The sequence below is a fragment of the Pogona vitticeps genome, chromosome 2 (assembly GCF_051106095.1).
Source record: "Pogona vitticeps strain Pit_001003342236 chromosome 2, PviZW2.1, whole genome shotgun sequence".
NCBI lineage: Eukaryota > Metazoa > Chordata > Lepidosauria > Squamata > Agamidae > Pogona > Pogona vitticeps.
The window spans coordinates 14901873-14922876 of NC_135784.1; the positions used below are offsets into that span (position 1 = coordinate 14901873).

Below are 21004 nucleotides of genomic sequence, written 5' to 3' on the forward strand. Positions count from 1 at the left end.
TTTTTACATCCCTCAGCCACTGGATAGCTCAGTGCTTCAGGTCTCTGGCTACAGAGCCAGAGGTTGGGGGTTCAGTTCCCCCACGGGGCCTCCGAGGAGAGAAGAGCCGGCCTGGGTGGCCTTGGGCCAGCTGCCCCGTTGTCCCAGGGCTCCCCAGGAAGAAAACAAGGGGAAACCACTTCCGAGTCGGGTCTACCTGGAAAACCCTGGAAACGGTCGCCCAAAGTCAGAATCCACATATCAACTTTGAGAAAATAATGACATATAATGAAATATTAGATCCAGAAATAAATCTCAAACCCAAGGAAGAACTAGCAAACCAAGGACTGATACTATCATGGTTACCTTTATTGCAAATTCAATCAATATATAAAGAGGACTCTAGAACACAAGATTTCTACAAGGAACAGCCACAATTTGATAAAATAGTACTCCCTACAGACTATAAACTAATTAAGAATATCTATACATTCCTCTTATGGTTGGACAGTGTCGTCGTGGTTGGACAATGTCATCGAAGCTACCAAGATGAATTTGACCAAACTCTGGGAGGCAGTGGAAGACAGGGGGTTCTGGCGTGCTCTGGTCCATGGGGTCACGAAGAGTCGGACACGACTAGACTAAAGAACAACAACAAATTCCTCTTAGAAGTAAAAATGGAAGATGAACAAGTGAAAATGGAAACAATGATACATTGAGCTAAAAACTTTGGTCACACAATTCAGCTAGAAAAGTGGCAAAGGATAATTGTAAATTAACCTTAGCAACTGCATATAAAGAACATTTATGCAAAATGTTTTACAGATGGCATTTAGCACCGACTAGAATAGAAAATATGTTCCCAAATGTTTCTAATAAGTGCTGGAGGGAACATACTACATGTTATGTATGGTGGACTTGTGAAAAAGCAAAACAATATTGGGTTAAAATATACCCTTGGATTAAAAAAATAACAAAGCTGAATATAGAACTCAAACCAGAGTTGTCTTTATTGGGAATAATGACAGAGAACATTAACAAACAAGACAGCTATATTATATTACCTATTTTGATGGCGGCTAGAATAGTATGGGCTCAACACTGGAAAAATAAGAAATCTCCGTTAGAAGAAATAATTGTACAAAAAATCTTAGATTGTCCAGAAATGGCTAGACTGACAATGACAATTAAAGGGAAAGAGGATTCGGAATATTATTAAAACTGGAATAAAATGTATGAGTGGCTAGAGCCAAGAAATAAGTTATAGAGACAAATGAGACATGATATCATATGAACAATTTGATGTATAACTAGTGAACATGACGAATGACAATGGGAATATGTTTTTATATGTTATAAAAAATTAAATATTAAAAAAAGGATCATGTTAGACAAAAAGATGCAAAAAAAGAGAATAATCCCAAGGATTTTTTTGCCCTTATATTTCAACTCTTTAAGTTGAAGTCCATTACCCCACTACTCTTCTAAGATCCAAATATTCACAGAAGATCTGTCATTCTTGCCTTCTGTTTCTGTCCCAAGGATCCTCTATATCTTTGCATTGTTCATTTAAGAAGGCCCTCTTGTCTCTCCTTACTGTTCTTTGGAAGTGTGCATTCAATTTTCTGTAACTTTCCCTATCTCCCTTGCATTTTATTTCCCTTCTCTTCTATTTGCAGCCACTTTGCTCTCTTGCATTTCCTTTTGTTTGGGATGGGTTTTGTTGTCCTAAGGGTAGCCCTTATGATGCAGGAGCTGACATGGGCAGGCAGTCCTAAAGGTAGCCATTATGATGCAGGATCTGACATGGGCAGTCTGTCTTAAAGGTGGCCATTATGATGCAGGAGCTGACATGGGCAGTCTGTCTTAAAGGTGGCCATTATGATGCAGGAGCTGACATGGGAAGTCTGTGCAAAAGGTTGTTCTCTAAATACCTAGACCCTTCTGAGAAATTATACTTTAGGCCAGGGTGCAAGATGGAGCATATTTTGCGAGCCATTTTCTAAGGTAGAGTTGGCTGCCTTGGATTCCTGGACATAAAGAAAGTCCAAAGAGAGCCCTAATAGATGGACTTTGGCTGGAAAAGCTTTAAGCCATGAGCTGTTATGGACCTCTTTCTGTAGAAGGTTAAGATATCCCAGGGAGGGATCAGCATGTATTACCTTGTTCCAATGTCTAAAAGCAAAGAGCCAAGCACTGCATTCAAATGACGTTAGACCAGTCTCTAATCGTAAGGCAGCTGCAGGGATACATCTTGGCATTCCCAAAGTGGATCATAGAAAAATTGAAAGAACACTATTATTGTTGTTGTTGTCTAGTCGTTTAGTCGTGTCCGACTCTTCGTGACCCCATGGACCAGAGCAGGCCAGGCCCTCCTGTCTTCCACTGCCTCCCAGAGTTTGGTCAAATTCATGTTCGTAGCTTGGATGACACTGTCCAACCATCTCATCCTCTGTCATCCCCTTCTCCTCTTGCCTTCACACTTTCCCAACATCAGGGTCTTTTCCAGGGAGTCTTCTCTTCTCATGAGATGGCCAAAATATTGGAGTCTCAGCTTTAGGATCTGTCCTTCCAGTGAGCACTCAGGGTTGATTTCCTTTAGAATGGATAGGTTTGTTCTCCTTGCGGTCCAGGGGACTCTCAAGAGCCTCCTATAGCACCACAATTCAAAGCATCAATTCTTCGGCGGTCAGCTTTCTTTATCGTCCAGCTCTCACTTCCATACCTCACTACTGGAAAAACCATAGCTTTGACTATTTGGACTTTTGTTGGCAAGGTGATGTCTCTGCTTTTTAAGATGCTTTCAAGGTTTGTCATTGCTTTCCTCCCAAGGAGCAGTTGTCTTTTTATTTCGTGGCTGCTCTCACCACCTGCAGTGATCATGGAGCCCAAGAAAGTGAAATCTGTCTCTGCCTCCATATCTTCCCCTTCTATTTGCCAGGATGGGACCAGTGGCCATGATCTTAGTTTTTTTGATGTTGAGCTTCAGACCATTTTTGGCACTTTCCTCTTTCACCCTCATTACAAGGTTCCTTAATTCCTCCTCACTTTCTGCCATCAGAATGGTATCATCTGCATACTGGAGGTTGATGATATTTCTTCCGGCAATCTGAATTGCAGCTTGGTATTCTTCCAGTACGGCCTTTCGCATGATGTATTCTGCATATAAGTTAAATAAGCAGGGGGACAATATACAGCCTTGTTGTACTCCTTTCCCAATTTTGAACCAATCAGTTGTTCCATATCCAGTTCTAATTGTTGCTTCCTGTGCCACGTATAGATTTCTCAGGAGGTAGATAAGGTGGTCAGGCACTCCCATTTCTTTAATGACTTACCATAGTTTGGTGTGGTCCACACAGTCAAAAGCTTTTGCATAGTCAATGAAGCAGAAGAAGATGTTTTTCTGGAACTCTCTGGCTTTCTCCATAATCCAACACATGTTATCAATTTGGTCTCTAGTTCCTCCACCCCTTCGAAATCCAGCTTCTACATCTGGGAGTTCTCGGTTCACATACTGCTGAAGCCTGCCTTGTAGGATTTTGAGCATTACTTTGATAGCGTATGAAATGAGTGCAATTGTACGGTAGTTGGAGCATTCTTTGGCACTTCCCTTCTTTGGGATTGGGATGTAGACTGATCTTTTCCAGTCCTCTGGCCACTGTTGAGTTTTCCAAACTTGCTGGCATATTGAATGTAGCTCCTTTACAGTGTCATCTTTTAAGATTTTAAATAGTTCAACTGGAATGCCATCACCTCCACTGGCCTTATTGTTAGACAAGCTTTTTAAGGCCCACTTGACTTCACTCTCCAGAATGTGTGGCTCAAGGTCAACAACCGCACTATCTGGGTTATCCGGGATATCCAAATCTTTCTTGTATATTATTGCCACCTCTTCTTGATGTCTTCTGCTTCTGTTGGGTCCCTACCATTTTTGTCCTTTATCATGTTCATTTTTGCACAAAATGTTCCTTTAATATCTCCGATTTTCCTGAACAGATCTCTAGTTTTTCCTTTACTATTATTGTCTTCTATTTCGTTGCATTGTTCATTTAAGAAGGCCCTGTTGTCTATCCTTGCTATTCTTTGGAAGTCTGCACTCTATTTTCTGTAACTTTCTCTATCTCCCTTGCATTTTGTTTCCCTTCTCTTCTCTGCTATTTGTAAGGCCTCGTTGGACAGCCACTTTGCTTTCTTGCAGTTCCTTTTCTTTGGGATGGTTTTGGTTGCTGCCTCCTGTACAGTGTTACAAGACTCTATCCCAAGTTCTTCAGGCACTCTGTCCACCAAATCTACTTCCTTAAATCTGTTCTTCACTTCCACTATGTATTCATAAGGGATTTGGTTTTGATTATACCTGACTAGGCCAGTGGTTTTTCCTACTCTCTTCAGTTTAAGCTTGAAATTTGCTATGAGAAGCTGATGATCAGAAGCACAATCACCCAAAGGTCTTGTTTTTGCTGACTGTATAGAGCCTCTCCATTTTTGGCTGCGGAGAATATACGGTAATCAATTTGATTTCCGTCAGCAATCCATGAAGGGGAACACTCTCTATACTTGTGAGAAATCCTAGGATCCACGTTGGTATACCATATAACAGTTGGGGCAAAATCTTGAGCTTAAAATCTTGAATAACAGCTGGTATAAATTGTCTGCATTCAATGCAGTAAAGAAAAAAATAAGCTAGATAGCTTTCTATGTGTTCTGGACTACTTGGATTATGGACCCACTTGACTCAACTTTTTTGGCAGTCCAGGGTATCTGCAATATGATCCGATCAGGCCGAGGGTGTCTGCAAAGATGACCATAATATTGTTTTGTTAATATTTAAGGAGTGGTTTCACCAATTCCTACCCCCCCCGAATCTCCATGCCTGAGTGTGGATTCGAACTCCGGTCTCGCCCATCTGCTACTCCCTCCTGGGTTGTTTTAGCTTTCCATAGCCTTGCTATAATCTTTGATTTGAGAAAGAAAGATTTTTGATTCCTTCCTGCAGGCTGATTTATTCTACAGACTAGAGGTGGGAAAGTCAGAATCAGCTGCTTGCGGAGCGGGAAAAGGGATTCGTATGGAAAAGGCCGACGATATTAGGGCATTCCAGGCAAGGACGACGCCGAAGACCCTGAACGGAGAAGTCTTGAGCTCTGACGTATGGTGCCGGCGCTTCAGAGAATTCGATCGCCAGGAGGCTACGGGGCCCCGAGAAGTCTGCAGCCGCCTCCATCATCTTTGCTGTGAATGGCTGAAGCCGGAGCAACACACAAAGGCTCAGATTCTGGACCTGGTGGTCCTGGAGCAGTTCCTGGCCGTGCTTCCCCCGGAGATGTCCAGCTGGGTGAGGGAATGCGGAGCGGAGACCAGTTCCCAGGCGGTGGCCCTGGCCGAAGGCTTCCTCCTGAGCCAGGCGGAGGAGAAAAAGCAGGTGAGATGAGCGATTCGTCCTAGGAATGCCATGCCCAGTTCAGAAAAACAGTTTCCTTGTGGCCACAAATCCCATCAGCCCCTGGCCGGTGACCCTGGTTGGTGGTTGGTGGGTTCTAGGGCTTTGTTTATCTTTTCCAAGGGCTGTGAAGGCCCAACATCTCCCATAAATCGGCCCCTGGCCGTGCTTACAAGGGGATATTGGGATTTGTAGTCCTCCTCTTTTTTAAAGCTCTCATTCCAAGGGGCTTAGAATGGGCAGCTTTTCTGCTAAATCAGCCTGGAGGTCATTATCCCAAAGATCTGATTTCCCAGGGACTTGAATTTGCACTAGCCACTTTTTCTGCTAGGTTTTCACGAAGGAAGGCATAACCCCAAAACTTTGCCTTGTCTTGTTCCGTTTCTTCTCCAATCCTCTGTCTACCTGCCGGAGCAGTTGGAAGTGGCTAAGAATACCTCCAGGACAGAAGGAGATCTGTCAGATTCTAAACAGAAGCTGCTCTTTCGAAATGATCAGCTGGAGGAGGATGAAGGTGATACCTCACTGGGTAAGGATTGCTGAAGGATTGCTTCTGTTTCGTTGGTATTCTGTGCCTTCAAGTCAGAAACCGCGTATAAGGACGCAAATAGGGCTTTCCAGGTAAGTGAGATATCTTTCCAGGTAAGTGAGATATCTCACCGTCAGTGAGTTTCCACGCCTGAACGAGAATTCGAATGCAGGACTCTGGAGTCCCAGTCTGTCCCTCTCTTAATCAGACTACACTGGGTATCACTGAATATCTCTAAAACCTATAGGTTTTAGAGAAAGGGGCAAAAGAGTATAGGTGGAAAAGGTGCAGAAGAGAGCGACTGAAATGATGACTGAGCTGGGGCACCTCCCTGAGGAGGAAAGGCTACAGCGTGTGGGGCTCTTGAGTCTAGAGGAAAGGCGCCTGAGGGGGGAACGTGATGGAGAGGTATCAAATTCTGCAGAGGGCGGATAAAGTGGATAGAGGGAAGCTCTTTTCCCTCTCAGGCAATACCAGAACCAGGGGACCTCAACTCCAATGAAGTGTTGGGAGAGTGAGGACAAACAAAAGAAAATATTTATTGACCCAGAGGGTGGTTAGTCCGTGGAACCCCCAGCCACCAAATGGGGTGATGGCATCTGGCCTATATGTCTTGAAAAGGGATTTGGACAGTTTCCTGGAGGAAAACTCCATTGCAGGTGACAAGCCATGATGTCCACGTTGGGAACACCTCCACCCTTCTCTCCTCCTTCTTAGGCTCCTCCCCTTTTCCTCCTATCTCTAGCCCTTCTCCTGTAGTCTTTTCTACACCACTGTTACTGTCCTCCTCGTTAGACGTGGGAGGGGACGGCTCACTCTCCCTTTTCCTCTGTCTTTTTGTCCTCCAGCTCACAGCAGAATAGTGACAAGTTCTCCAAATCGTGCACCGCTTTCTCATTCCCTGGCCCTGAAGATCTTAATAGCGCTCTCTGAGACATTTTTTTAGGAGAAAGAACAAAAAACATTTCAGTACCGCCAGGCATGAACAGATCAACAGAAAGACAACATGCAACACAAAAGGCTTCCAACATAGTAAAGAGAGGGAACTAGAATGTTCAGCAGAGAGGCGGGGCTGTCTTTGAATGCTGAGATGGGAAGGAATGATTGGTTGGTGCTGGATAAATTGACGGGCACCCAAGCCCAGAAAAGTCCCTCTCGGCCAAACAAGCGACAGGCACCATGCGAGGTTGCAAAAACTCCCAACAAAGCTCCAGTTTTAGGGGTCTGAAGGAGGCTGGGTTCAGAAATGGTCGCATGCAGGCTGTTCTATCCATATACCTGATATAAAGAATAAAATATATTCTCCCACAAACTTTGCCCCCTTTGCAGGTGGTGAAGCTGTGCCAGGAACGTGTACAACTAGATCATCTGCTGTGGAGAATGGAATCGGAGTGGCTTTTGAGGTCAGGAAAGATGAAGTCAAGGATGAAGTCGCCCATGGCTTAAAAGTATCTGCCTCTTTCCCTTTGATTCTTTGCATCCGTAACCTGTGGGAAACCCACCTGCAAACCGGGAGGTCAAGCATGTCCTTCTGAGTCATAATAATAACCTTTGAGCTGCAAAGCTGGAAAGGGACCCTAGAGATCATCCATTCCAGCCCCTGTCAAGCAGGCCCAGTGGGGGAATTGAACTCCCAACCTCTGGCTCCACAGGCAGGGATCTAAACCACAGAGCTATCCAGCAGCTGTTATTTTAGTTGCCAGGGACAAGCAGATAAAAGCAAGGTGGTTAGGATCCCAGAGCTAGCAGGAGAGTCATTGCGGTAAATAGGCTCTGTCAAAGGAGACCAGTGAATATTATTCATTATAAACATACAGCTAGAGCCGCCTAGAGTGGTCTATTGACTAGATAGGCGGGATATAAATAAAATAAATAAATTAAATAAATAAATAAATACACGTATTTACATTTTTTGAAATATATTCTGTAGGCTTCCAAGAGGCATGGTATGGCATTATTAGTACTGTGTATTTTAGTTGTTGCGAGTCACCTTGGAACTCCTAAGGGGGGAGAAAGGTAGCATGTAAATAAATCAAACAAAAAACAAATATTATTTTTATTGATTAAAATTATTACGTTGCCCTTCTCCCAAAAAAGGACCCAGTATAATATTAAACACAATGTTAAAAATCAGAAAACAGTAAATGAGAATAAAGAGGCCCCACCTTGCTCCTGGTCATGGTGTAGAGAATGAGGAATATGTGTATTGTCTGACAGTTCCCGACCATTAGATCCAGGCAGTGGCCAGTTATTCTGGACCTGGGTAGCCTCCGTTGTTGAACAAATAACTAATTAAACAGTTAGGCCCAGAAATAACGTTTGGCAAGTAGGTGGTCAAGGAGACAAAAATGAAAATCTGATTTATTTAATGTTTTTTTCCCACCTGCTGCTTTTCTGTCCGAGAACACCCAGAATAGGGTTTTGGCCCTAAAGCTCTGACCCCTTCTGTTGGCTAACGTGATCTGCCTCTTACTTGCGCTGTTTATGGCCTTCATAAATAAAATATGTTCATTTTTTTAAAAAAAGAGGCACACACAGGAAACGCCCTGGAAAAGTCTTTTTGTGGGATCCTGCAAGGCAAAAGACCAGTCTCCATATATTAATGATTTCCTACCATCCGTGGAACAACCATTTTAGCATCGAAAAGGGAAAAAGTATTTTCTTCTCTTTTAGAATCCACTAATCTTGGAAGAGGTGACTGTGCATTTTACCGAGGAGGAGTGGGCGTTGCTGAATCCGGACCAAAGAGCTATGCATGAGGAAGTTATGGCGGAGATCCATGAAAATGTAGCCTCTTTAGGTAAAGATCCCATTTATACTTTTATCAAGAGAAAATATTTAAGTGAGAATGTTTATTATTTACGAGATGATTCTCCCTGGGTTTGAACAGCCAGCATTCTGTTTTTCTAATCTAGAACAAGTTAGGGACCTTTCTAGAGGAAAGTGGTTACCCTTGTTATAAAAACATTTAATCATCATCTTAGAAGTGAAAAGCTGATACAGTGGTGCCCCGCATAGCGACGTTAATCCGTTCCGGATTAATCGTTGCTATGCAAAAACATTGCTAAACGGATCGAAAACCCCCATAGGAACACATAAAACTTAGTTTAATGCGTTCCTATGGGGCCCAAACTCACCGTTCAGCGAAGTTCCTCCATAGCGCCGACATTTTCGCGCCCTCGGTAAGCGAAGGCAGGGCGTGAAAACAGTAGCGGTGGCCATTTTGGGCACTCCCCAGCCATTTTGGAACCGCCGATCAGCTGTTGTAAAAACATCGCAATGCGAAGATCGGTAAGCATAATGCTTACCGATCATCGCAATGTGAGTTTTTCCCTATCTAAACATTGCTTTTGCGATCGCAAAAGCGACATCGCTATGCGGATTCATTGTTAAACGGTGCGCTCGTTAAGCGAGGCACCACTGTACTGTCCTACTTTGGGCACATCATGAGAAGGCAGGATTCTTTGGAAAATACTATAATGCTGAGAAAGGTGGAAAATAGCAGGAAAACAGGAAATACATGATGGATTGACTCCCTAAAGGAAGCCACAGGCTTGAGTTTGCGGGACCTAAGCAAGACAAGTTGAGAACACGGCATTTTGGAGATCAAATAAGCTAGAGATAACTTGATGAAATATAAGAACAGTAACTGTGATAAATCAATCCATTAAAACGGCAATCTTGGCCAGAGATCCCAGGATAGGATAGGCTAAAATGAGGCCCTATGCCAAGAGTGGGAATTTAGGAGAAATATACCCTAACAGGATTTTCCTGCTAACTCCTGGTGGGGGTTAAGCTAAGAAATGAATTCAGCTCTGAAAGCTTTCAAGCTTTTAGAAAAGTCAGCTCAAAGAGGGCTGGTGATGCTAAAATAAAATCCACTAATAGTTATAGGATTTAGTTAACAGGATGGTGCAGAGTTACATCTCCTCTAACTTCCTAGGTCATCATGGGAGGGTGACTCTTTGTGACCCCATGGACCAGAGAACGCCAGGCCCTCCTATCTTCCACTGCCTCCCAGAGTTTGGTCAAATTCATGTTGGTGGCTTCGATGACACTGTCCAACCATCTCGTCCTGTGTCGTCCCCTTCTCCTCTTGCCTTCACACTTTCCCAACATCAAGGTCTTTTCCAGGGAGTCTTTTCTTCTCATGAGATGGCCAAAGTATTGGAGCCTCAGCTTCAGGATCTGTCCTTCCAGTCAGCACTCAGGGTTGATTTCACCAATATCTCTGTGCAATCATATGCACACAGACGTTGGCAGGGATAGGGTTGCTCAGATGTTATTTAGTAACACCTCCCATTCTCCATGTGTGACACGACTGTGAAAATCAGACAGAAGTGTGAATTTCCTGACCTTTTGTGTCACGGGCCAATTTGGATTCTGTTCTTTGCTTTTGCTGGTTAAATAAGTTTCTTCAACTGATCTGTTTTCTTTAGGTTGCGGCTCTGCCCCTGGGCGTCAGGATCTGACAGACTAAATTTGACTCACCTGGGACACAAGGCCTAAGCTGGAATTCTCAGTGGCTTGGTGTAGCCTCGTTGTGTCCATGGTTTCTGTTCAGAAAGGAAACTGACCCAGTACTAGGTGAGAACTTCCTTTCTGAACAGGAAGCTAGGCAGAGCTTGGTCTATGCTGAGTCATGAAGCCTTCTAGCTTAGCCTTTTCTCCCAGGTGATCCAAAATTACAGTGTCTGTAATGTGGGAATTCCCACAGTGGAGAATGATGGGATTTGTAGTCCACAAAATCCAAACGGCTCATCCCTAATTGCAATCAGGTCTTTGTGATCCCAGTCTCACATGCTGTGTCACACCAACTGGTGGTTAATGCCGTTCAGAACTTGTTCCAGATGTGCGTCATCCTGTATCCACCTGCCACATTTAGTTGTCTGTGTGTCAGCAGTTTCGAATGAGCACATTTTGTGTGGTGATTAGAGCTTCCCTTTCTGACTCACCTCATTGCCATGATTTCAACAGGAGATCAGAGAAGACAGGAGTATGAGGAGGAACCCTGTAGAGGGCCAGTGAAAGAATTTCACTCTCGAAGCAGAAAACAACAACGAAGCGAAACAAGAGAGGGGCAAAAGAGGAGGGAAGAGTCCTCTGATCTGGAGGCTGGGGATGTGCCCACTGTCCCAGTCCAAGCAGAAAGAAACCAAGCAAAGGAAAATATTAAATGCCTAGAGTGTGGGAAGACCTACAGCAAGAAATCTCACTTGAAGCGTCATCTGAGGGTCCACACAGGGGAGAAACCCTTCAAGTGTTCGTACTGCTCCAAGGGCTTTCTTGATCAAGCCCGTCTTAAGAATCACATGACCATTCACACAGGGGAGAAACCCTACGAATGTTTGGAGTGCGGGAAGAGATTCAACATGAAGAGAAACCTTGCTTCTCATCAGCGGACCCACACGGGAGAGAAACCGTATAAATGTAATGTGTGTGGGAAGTGTTTCACTCACAGTAATAGCCTCGTTTATCATAAAAGGTTCCACAATGGAGAGAAGCCGTATGAATGCCCACAGTGTAGCAAGTGTTTCTCCTGGAGCGGGGACCTGAAAAGGCATTTGACGTTGCACGCTGAAGATAAACCCTATAAATGCCTGGAGTGTGCAAAGAGCTTCAGACGGAGGACACACCTCACTTCCCACCAACGAATCCACACTGGGGAGAAGCCGTATGAATGCCCACAGTGTAGCAAGTGTTTCTCCTGGAGCAGGGACCTGAAAAAGCATTTGATGTTGCACGCTGAAGAGAAACCCTATAAATGCCTGGAGTGTGCAAAGAGCTTCAGACAGAGGACACACCTCACTTCCCACCAACGAATCCACACTGGGGAGAAGCCATTTAAATGCCTGAAGTGTGAAAAGAGCTTCAGACAGAGGACACACCTCACTTCCCACCAACGAATCCACACGGGACACAAACCGTATAAATGTTTTGAGTGTGGAAAAAGTTTCTCTCGGAGCTGCAACCTGTCTTCACATCAGAAAACTCACACAGGTGACAAGCCGTATAAATGTTTCGAATGTGGAAAAAGTTTCTCTCGGAGCTCCCACCTGTCTTCACATCAGAAAACTCACACGGGAGACAAACCGTATAAATTCTTTTAGTGCAGATTCAGCTGCTTCCAGAGTAAGAGCCAGAGTAATAAAGCCATTCCTCATAGTCTGGATCTTGGTGAGGGCAATTCAGAAAGAAACACGATGTGAAGTTGGTGTGTTTGTCAATTAATAAATCTTTTAAATCCATTTTATTAATTTGTTGTGATTCTGTCTTTTTGAGTTGCCATCGTTAACTCACTGTGACAAGCTCAAGGAAATTAAAATAGAATATATCTATCAACAACAAATCTATTTCATATCAGCATTGTACATTTGACAAATATCTCATCCAAGGGAAGGAATGTTACCTTTTTCTTTTCTTGCGTTAAGGTGTTCAGCTCAGTGGAGATCAATCCCCCACTGTGCCTTCCTGACAGGCTGGACTCGATCCAAAGGGTCCCTTCCAACTCTACAGTTCTGATATAATGGTGATGATATGAGACGTGATTTTTCTAGAACATTTTGAACCGCTATAGAGTCCTGCCCCTTTGACAGGGGAATTATTATCTAGTCATCATACCTCACAGCTGGAATTGATCTAATTTTATTTATTTATTTAAAATATTTTTACCCCACCTTCTACTTAAAAAGGACCTAAGGTACCTTGTATCATTAAAACACAACATTTGAAGCTTAAAAAAGTATACAAAGAATAAAAAGGATCGAAGAAATGGTAAAAGCAATATTAAAAACGTTCAAAAGCAGAAAAGCATACCCATCCATTTAAAAACCCCGCTCAGGCAACCAATCACCAAGGGAAAGCCTGCCTGAAGAGAAAGATCTTCACCTGCTTGTGGAAGGGCAGCTAAGATGGGGCCAGCCTGGCCCCCAGTGGCAGGGAGTTCCAAAGTCTGGCAGCAACAAAAGAAGACATCCAGTGTTCCCATCAGAGGTACCTGTGGAGGTAATGGAGGGAGGGTCCCGTCTGATTATATTAACACTCGATCAGGCTTATGAAGGAAGTTGCAATGACTGAGATAACTTGAGTCCAGGCCATTCGGGCTTTATAGGTTAGAACCAGCCCTGTGAGTTTTGTCCGGAAACCATTTGGGAGAGCCAATGGAGCTGTCATAATAGGGGGCATTATGTGATTCCTGTGGCCAGCCCCAGTCAGCAATCTGGCTGGCACGTTTTGGATCCGCTGACGTTTCCTGACACTTTCCATAGGCAGCCCCATGTTTAGTGGGTAGTAGCGGTCCCCAACCTTTTTTGGGGGCCAGTTGGGGAAGGAGGGGCACCCTCGTGCGCATGCGCAACGGAGCAGGAGGGTGCTTGTGCAGGTGCGTGCATGCTCATGCGCATGCACGAAGGGAGGCGCGGTGCTCATGCGGGCGGGTGTGCACTCATGCACTAGGGCAAAAGGGTGTGTGCTCGGGGGCACACATGCACAAAGGGGTGGGGGAACACAGGCATGCGTGCGCAAAGGGGCTGTGCGGGGGGAGTGCTGGAGGGAGGTCTGTCACCGCAGCCCGGTCTGGCTCAAGCCACGGACTGGCACCAGGCCGGAGACCAGGAGTTGGGGACCTCTGTGTTACAGTAATCCAGCTGGGAGGTAACTATTGCATGGGTCACCAATGGCCAGATTAGACCTCTCAAGAAACGGGCACAGCTGGCACAGTTAAGTGAAACCACGCCCTCCACCATGGAGCAGCAACCAGGAGATGACATGACTGTAAAATAAAGCATCCCCTGAAAATAAGCCCTAATGTGTTTTTTGGAGAAAAAAATGTATATAACACCCTGTCTTATTTTTGGGTAAACAGGGTAGTTCCTCTGCCCTTTCGAAATCCAGCTTGTACTTCTGGGAGTTCTCGGTGCACATACTGCTGAAGCCTACCTTGTAGGATATTGAGCATATCTTTGCTAGCGTGGGAAATGAGTGCAATTGTACAGATGTTGGAGCATTGTTTGGCACTGCCCTTCTTAGGGATTGGGATGTAGACTGATCTTTTCCAATCCTCTGGCCACTGCTGAGTTTTCCAAACTTGCTGGCATATTGGGTGTAGCACCTTAACAGCGTCATCTTTTAAGAATTTAAATCCCATCACCTCCACTGGCCTGGTTGTTAGCCATGCTTTCTAAGGCCCACTTGACTTCACTCTCCAGGATGTCTGGCTCAAGGTCAGCAACCACACTATCTGGGTTGTCCGGGGCATCCAGATCTTTCTGGTATAAATATTCTGTGTATTATTGTGATCTCTTCCTGATGTCTTCTGCTTCTGTGAGGTCCCTGACATTTTTGTCCTTTATCATGCCCATCTTTGCACAAAATGTTCTTTTACTATCTCCAGTTTTTTTTAACAGATCTCTGGTTATTCTCTTTCTATTATTTTCCTCTATATCTTTGCATTGTTCATTTAAGAAGGCCCTCTTGTCTCTCCTTGCTGTTCTTTGGAAGTGTGCATTCAATTTTCTGTAACTTTCCCTATCTCCCTTGCATTTTCTTTCCCTTCTCTTCTCTGCTATTTGCAACCACTTTGCTTTCTTGCATTTCCTTTTCTTTGGGATGGTTTTTGTTGCTGCCTCCTGTACAATGTTACGAGCCTCCATCCAAAGTTCTTCAGGCACTCAATCCAACACATGGAGTTCCTTTAATCTGTTCTTCACTTCCACTGTGTATTCATAAGGGATTTGGTTTTGATTATACCTGACTAGCCCAGTGGTTTTTCCTACTCTCTTCAGTTTAAGCTTGAGTTTTCGTATAAGAAGCTGATGATCAGTGTGAGACAGGAGGCGAGAGGAGTCTCCCACTCACCAGAGAGCCGTCCCTCCTCCATACAGAAGGGAAGGAAGTACAGACTCAGCCTGTCTCAACACTCAAAAAGACAGAGCAGCGAGGGACAGAGACAGAGGAAATAGGAGGAGCAATGCAAAAAATGACTGTTGAAAAGGCTCAGGGGAAAATGGCGGGATTGGAGCGGAAGAAGAGGGTGGAGATAGAGGCAGGGAGAGCAGATATAAAAAGGAGGGAAGGACAGCAGCCGCCAGGTTGGGAGTGGTTTGGATGGAGCCCCCATGGACGGGCGCGTGGGAGAGACTGAGAGTGCCCAAGGAGGAGGCAGATTATAGGAGGAGAAGGGGGATTCCACCCAGACCGTCTTATTGGGGAGAGGCAGAGGCCAAAGGGTGGAAGGGGAAGCTGAGAGAAGAGAAGGAAAGAGTAGAAAGAGAAAGGAGAGAGAGAGGCTGGAATGGAGAGTAAACGAGATGAGAAGGAAGGGGTTCAGGGAGGACCCTGGAAGGCTCCCACATCAGAAGGATGTCTTGCGTGAGGTGACGGCCGGGATGATGAGACCGTTCCCTTGTTGGAAGGTGAAGCGGGAGAGATTATATATAACCCCCAAAGTCGTTATGGATTGGCCGGGTCCCTGGAACTCTGGTGAGAGAAACCCTTTCCTGGACCCGCTGTCGGAAGGAGAAAGATGATGGAATCAAGTTCTGGACACTGGTAATTTGTTAAACACACGAATAAATATCTCACCTGTTTCTAAACATTAAAAATCTCCTGATTTCTTCTGAGATGCGAAAGGAGCCTAGAGCCGAACCCTCACCATCAGAGCCACAATCAGCTCCAGGTCTTGTTTTTGCTGACTGTATAGAGCTTCTCCATCTTTGGCTGCAGAGAATATAATCAATCTGAATTCGGTATTGCTCATCTGGTGATGTCCATGTGTGAAGTCGTCTCTTGTGTTCTTGGAAAAGAGTGTTTATGATGACAAGCTTGTCCTCTTGACAAAACTCTTATTAACCTTTGCCCTGCTTCGTTTTCAACTCCAAGGCCAAACTTACCTGTTGTTCTTTTTACTTCTTGACTCCCTACTTTAGCATTCCAGTCCCCTATAATGAGAAGAACGTATTTCTTTGGTGTCAGTTCTAGAAGGCGTTGTAAGTCTCTATAGAATTGGTCAATTTCAGCCTCTTCAGCATCTGTGGTTGGTGCATAAACATGGATTGCTGTGATGTTGAAAGGTCTGCCTTGGATTCCTTTTGAAATCGTTCTATCATATTTGAGATTGTATCCTAGTACAGCTTTTCCCACTCTTTCGTTGACCATGACGGCTACTCCATTTCTTCTACGGGACTCTTGCCCACAATAGTAGACATGATAATCATCTGAATTGAATTTGCCCATTTTCAAATGGTTTTAAGCAGTATCAATTACAGATGTGCTTTAGCCTGATGAATTATTTTATAGTGTTCAGGTATTGTAATTAATTGTCCTTTATTGTTGCACCCTCCTTTTTAAAACATATTTGTAAGCTACTCTTGGTCTTTCCAAGGAGGAAGGCAGGTGATAAATGAAATAAACACATAAGTAAATAAATAAATGCCTAACAATTTTATTGCAACCATTATTACATGTTACACTTATAACCCTCACTTATAGTACATGTAGTGTTCAAGGTGGCTTACAAATATCAGTAATACAGAATAAAGGCAGTCAAAGGGGAAGACCATTTCAAGTGTAAGGTATTAAAAGTCAGCTAAGTCTATAAACTTAGTCATCACCTCCTGGCAAATAGAAGAGGGGGGTGATATGGAGGCAGTGACAGATTTTACTTTCTTGGGCTCCATGATCACTGCAGATGGTGACAGCAGCCACGAAATTAAAAGACGCCTGCTTCTTGGGAGGAAAGTGATGACAAACCTAGGCAGCATCTTAAAAAGCAGAGACATCCCCTTGCCGACAAAGGTCCGCATAGTCAAAGCTATGGTTTTTTCCAGTAGCGATGTATGGAAGTGAGAGCTGGACCATAAAGAAAGCTGACCGCTGAAGAATTAATGCTTTTGAATTGTGGTGCTGGAGGAGGCTCTTGAGAGTCCCCTGGACTGCAAGGAGAACAAACGTATTCATTCTGAAGGAAATCATCCCTGAGTGCTCACTGGAAGGACCAAGCGAGGAACCACTGTAGTTGCTAACTTCCTTTGAAATATTTCTCCCCTTCCTGGTTTTTAACTTTTAAAGATTGTCTTTTCCTTGTTGCACATCAGTGCCTTGGGTGCCTCTAAGAAGAAAGGCAGGGTGTAAGTAAGTAAGTAAGTAAGTAAGTAAGTAAGTAAGTAAGTAAGTAAGTAAGTAAGTAAGTAAGTAAGTAAGTAAGTAAATACATACATACATACATACATACATACATACATACATACATACATACATACATACATACATACATACATACATACATACATACATACATACATACATACATAGCTTCCCCACTGTCCCCCTCCCCACTACCCTTGGAGAGTCCACCAACTCTTCTTGACTCCAGGGAGACGCTTGCAACGCACAAGGCAGCACCTTTCGACTTGCACGCGAGCCTTGCCAACTCGCCGGGTGGGAGGGCTCAGAGTCCCCGCCACCTGCACACACCACGAAGTCAGAGGACAAAGTCAGGACTTCCTGACCAGCAAAGCCCCTCTTTCCCTAGTGATCAAACCACTGGGAAAATAATTTTCCTTTAAAATGCAGGTAAGGAGGTGGGGGAGTGAAAAAGCAAAACCCGAAAAATGAGAGAAACAGAGTTAAACCGCTTGCAAGCCATTCAAGGGCTCAGTAAGAATGGATCTCACTAACACAATTGCCTCAAGTTACCGGAAGCCAGATTTTGGTGGATGATCAGGAAAAACTTCTTCATTGTTAGAGCAGTACGAAGTAGGACCATGGACCCAGTGACCTCGGGAGTTGGTGAGGGCTCCAACACTGGAGCCATTCAAGAAAAACCTGGATCGTCCCCTGGCAAATATACCTTGATCTGCATTCCTGCACTGAGCAGAGGGTTGGATTCAGTGGCCTTTGAGCTCCATTATTCTAGTCATTTCTTATTACTGGCACCATAATGGCTTGAATTCAAATGTACGGAGGGCCATCATTACCCTGGATTTGGCCAGAAATGGATATTAAAAAAACAAACAGGAAGTTCCCAGATAGCAAGGCCTAGATTTTTGGGGGGAGTTTGTGTGGCATTTTGAAGAAAGATCTTGGAAGAGGATGCCAGGGCTTAGTGAAGGAGAGAGATTCCTGTGGAGCTGCAGAGCTTGGATTCCTCATGGTGCCCAGAGATTGGCCAAACTGGGTAGCAGCACAACTCTGAAAGAGGAAGAAGCCACGTCTGAGCATTCTGCACCTAGAAAAGATTTGTCCACAGTCAGAATCGATGGCATGCAATTATTATTAAAGGTCTTTGGGCAACCCATCCTCCCCAGGTGCACTCCCTGAAGGTAAAGACTACACAGTGGGGGAAGCTTCCTTTGCGGGCTCAGGTGTGAAGGCATCCGCCTTAGTTTTACAGTTTTCTGGATTTGTGATACCCGAACCAATAAAAGATAACCTTCGCTCGGGTATCAAACCCATGCTTCGTTGGTTTATTAATCGTTGAATTTACATGAGTGTAAATGCAGACAAAGATCCATGCACACCCAGAACTCAGTGGTTTAAGTATCTGGCTGCAAAACCAGAAGTTGAGAGTTCAAATACCCTCTGCGCCTCCTTGATAGAGGCTGGGCTCCACCTTTGCCATTCTAAAATGATGATGACGAGCCCAAATCGGGGGTATGATATTCTTGAATTAAATAATACAAAAAGAATCGAAATAGTTCTAATTTCTTAAAAGATCCTGTATTTCCAAGATTGTTGTCTCTTGTTTTTCCTCTAATCTCAATTTTAACTTTCCACTTTCTGCCCCCAATAAATCATACCATTTCTCGAGAAGCCGGGCCTCCGTTGTGTCCAGCTTTCCTGATTAACTCTCCCTGAAAGGTGTGTTATCACGGTAGCTGACACAGGCGACCAGGATCCTTAGAAGATCAGGAAAGCCCCCTTTCTTGACATAAGGAATAGAAAAAAAGTGCAACTAGATGCTATGGGACTACAGTTCCTATCAGCCACCACATCCAATGTGGAGGGATGATGGGATCTGTAGTCCCCACAACACCTGGAGGGTTGCACATTGACCATCTTTGTTTTTAGTGCCATGAAAATAAATAAAGAAATAAAGCCGTTGCATAGAAGCCCCTCCAGATCACTCCCTGGGCCGCCTTTGTGACTTTTCAGCAGGTCGTCCCCAGGCCCAAACAAAAGGGGCAAGGCCAGGTCGGCAAGAGACCCTTTACTGTTACTTATGGGGCTGCAGAAGCAGAGCAGAGGTGAGTCCTCTTGAGATATTTCGACCCTTGGGGATTTCATACTACATCAGCTTGTGGAGAGAAGACCTTGATGGTCAAAATGGCTGCCCAGATAATAATGAGATACAGTGGTGCCTCAATTAGCGAGCGCTTCGATTAGCGATGAAATCGATTAGCGATGACTTTTTCGGGGCATTTTAGTGCTCTGATTAGCGATGGTACCTATGGGCAATTTTCGACTAGCAATGGTTTGGGACCATGCTTCGAATAGCGATTAAATTTTGGGTCCCGTGTTTCGATTAGCGATGGTTTAAACAGCTGAGATGCATTGAATAGGTTTCAATGCATTTCAATTGGGGAACCGCGTTTTGATTAGCGATGTTTCCTATGGAGATTTTCGCTTACAGACCGCAATCCGTTCCCATTGGAACGGATTATCCAGTTTTCAATGCATTTCAATGGGAAACTGTGTTTCGATTAGCGATCAAATCAATTAGCGATGTTTTTTGCGGAATGCATTAACATCGCTAATTGAGGCACGACTGTATATGATAAGGTCCACCTTTAGGACAGACTGCCCATGTCAGCTCCTGCATCATAAGGGCCACCGTAAGGATAGACAAATATTATATATATTAGACAAATATTTTATATAAAGGTGGCCCTTATGATGCAGGAGTTGACATGGGCAGTCTGTCCTAAACGTGGCCATTATGATGCAGGAGATGACATGGGCAGTCTGTTCTAAAGGTGGCCCTTAAGATGCAGGAGATGACATGGGCAGTCTGTTCTAAAGGTGGCCGTTACCATGTGGAGCTGACATGGGAAGTCTCTGCAAAAGCTTGTTCTCTAAATACCTAGCACTTTAGGAGAAATTATAGTCTAGGCCAGGGTGCAAGATGGAGCATGTTTTGCAAGCCATTTTCTAAGGTAGAGTTGGCTGCCTTGGGTTCCTGGACATAAAGAAAGTCCAAAGAGAGCCCTAATAGATGCAGTTTGGCTGGAAAAGCTTTAGGCCATGAGCTGTTATGGACCTCTTTCTGTAGAAGGTTAAGATATCCCAGGGAGGGATCAGCATGTATTTTACCTTGTTCCAATGCCTAAAGGCAAAGAGCCAAGCACTGCATTCAAATGACGTTAGACCAGTCTCTAATCGTAAGGCAGCTGCAGGGATACATCTTGGCATTCTCAAAATGGATCTTAGAAAAATTGAAAGAACACTATTGTTGTTGTTGTTGTCTAGTCGTTTAGTCGTGTCTGACTCTTCGTGACTCCATGGACCAGAGCAGGCCAGGCCCTCCTGTCTTCCACTGCCGCCCAGAGTTTGGTCAAATTCATGTTGGTAGCTTGGATGACACTGTCCAACCATCTCATCCTCTGTCATCCCCTTCTCCTCTTGCCTTCACACTTTCCCAACATCAGGGTCTTTTCCAGGGAGTCTTCTCTTCTCATGAGATGGCCAAAGTATTGGAACCTCAGCTTTAGGATCTGTCCTTCCAGTGAGCACTCTGGGTTGATTTCCTTTAGAATGGATAGGTTTGTTCTCCTTGCAGCCCAGGGGACTCTCAAGAGCCTCCTCCAGCACCACAATTCAAAAGCATCAATTCTTCGGCGGTCTGCTTTCTTTATGGTCCAGCTCTCACTTCCATACCTCACTACTGGAAAAACCATAGATTTGACTATTCGGACTGTTGTTGGCAAGGTGATGTCTCTGCTTTTTAAGATGCTGTCAAGGTTTGTCATTGCTTTCCTCCCCTCTTAGTTTTTTTGATGTTGAGCTTCAGATCATTTTTTGCACTCTCCTCTTTCACCCTCATTACAAGGTTCCTTAATTCC

At 44.4% G+C, this 21004-nt stretch overlaps 1 protein-coding gene across 1 annotated transcript in view; it reads left to right on the top strand.

The window, feature by feature from the left end:
- Nucleotides 1–5044: 5044 nt before the first annotated feature.
- The window catches only part of LOC144587171 (uncharacterized), a 176420-nt gene continuing 160460 nt past the window's right edge, over nucleotides 5045–21004 (top strand). Inside the window, exons 1-5 of the mRNA XM_078386789.1 lie at nucleotides 5045–5398; nucleotides 5834–5945; nucleotides 7275–7393; nucleotides 8619–8745; nucleotides 10923–12041. Coding sequence (XP_078242915.1) covers nucleotides 5045–5398; nucleotides 5834–5945; nucleotides 7275–7393; nucleotides 8619–8745; nucleotides 10923–12041 — 1831 coding nt within the window. The remainder of the gene's footprint in view (nucleotides 5399–5833; nucleotides 5946–7274; nucleotides 7394–8618; nucleotides 8746–10922; nucleotides 12042–21004) is intronic.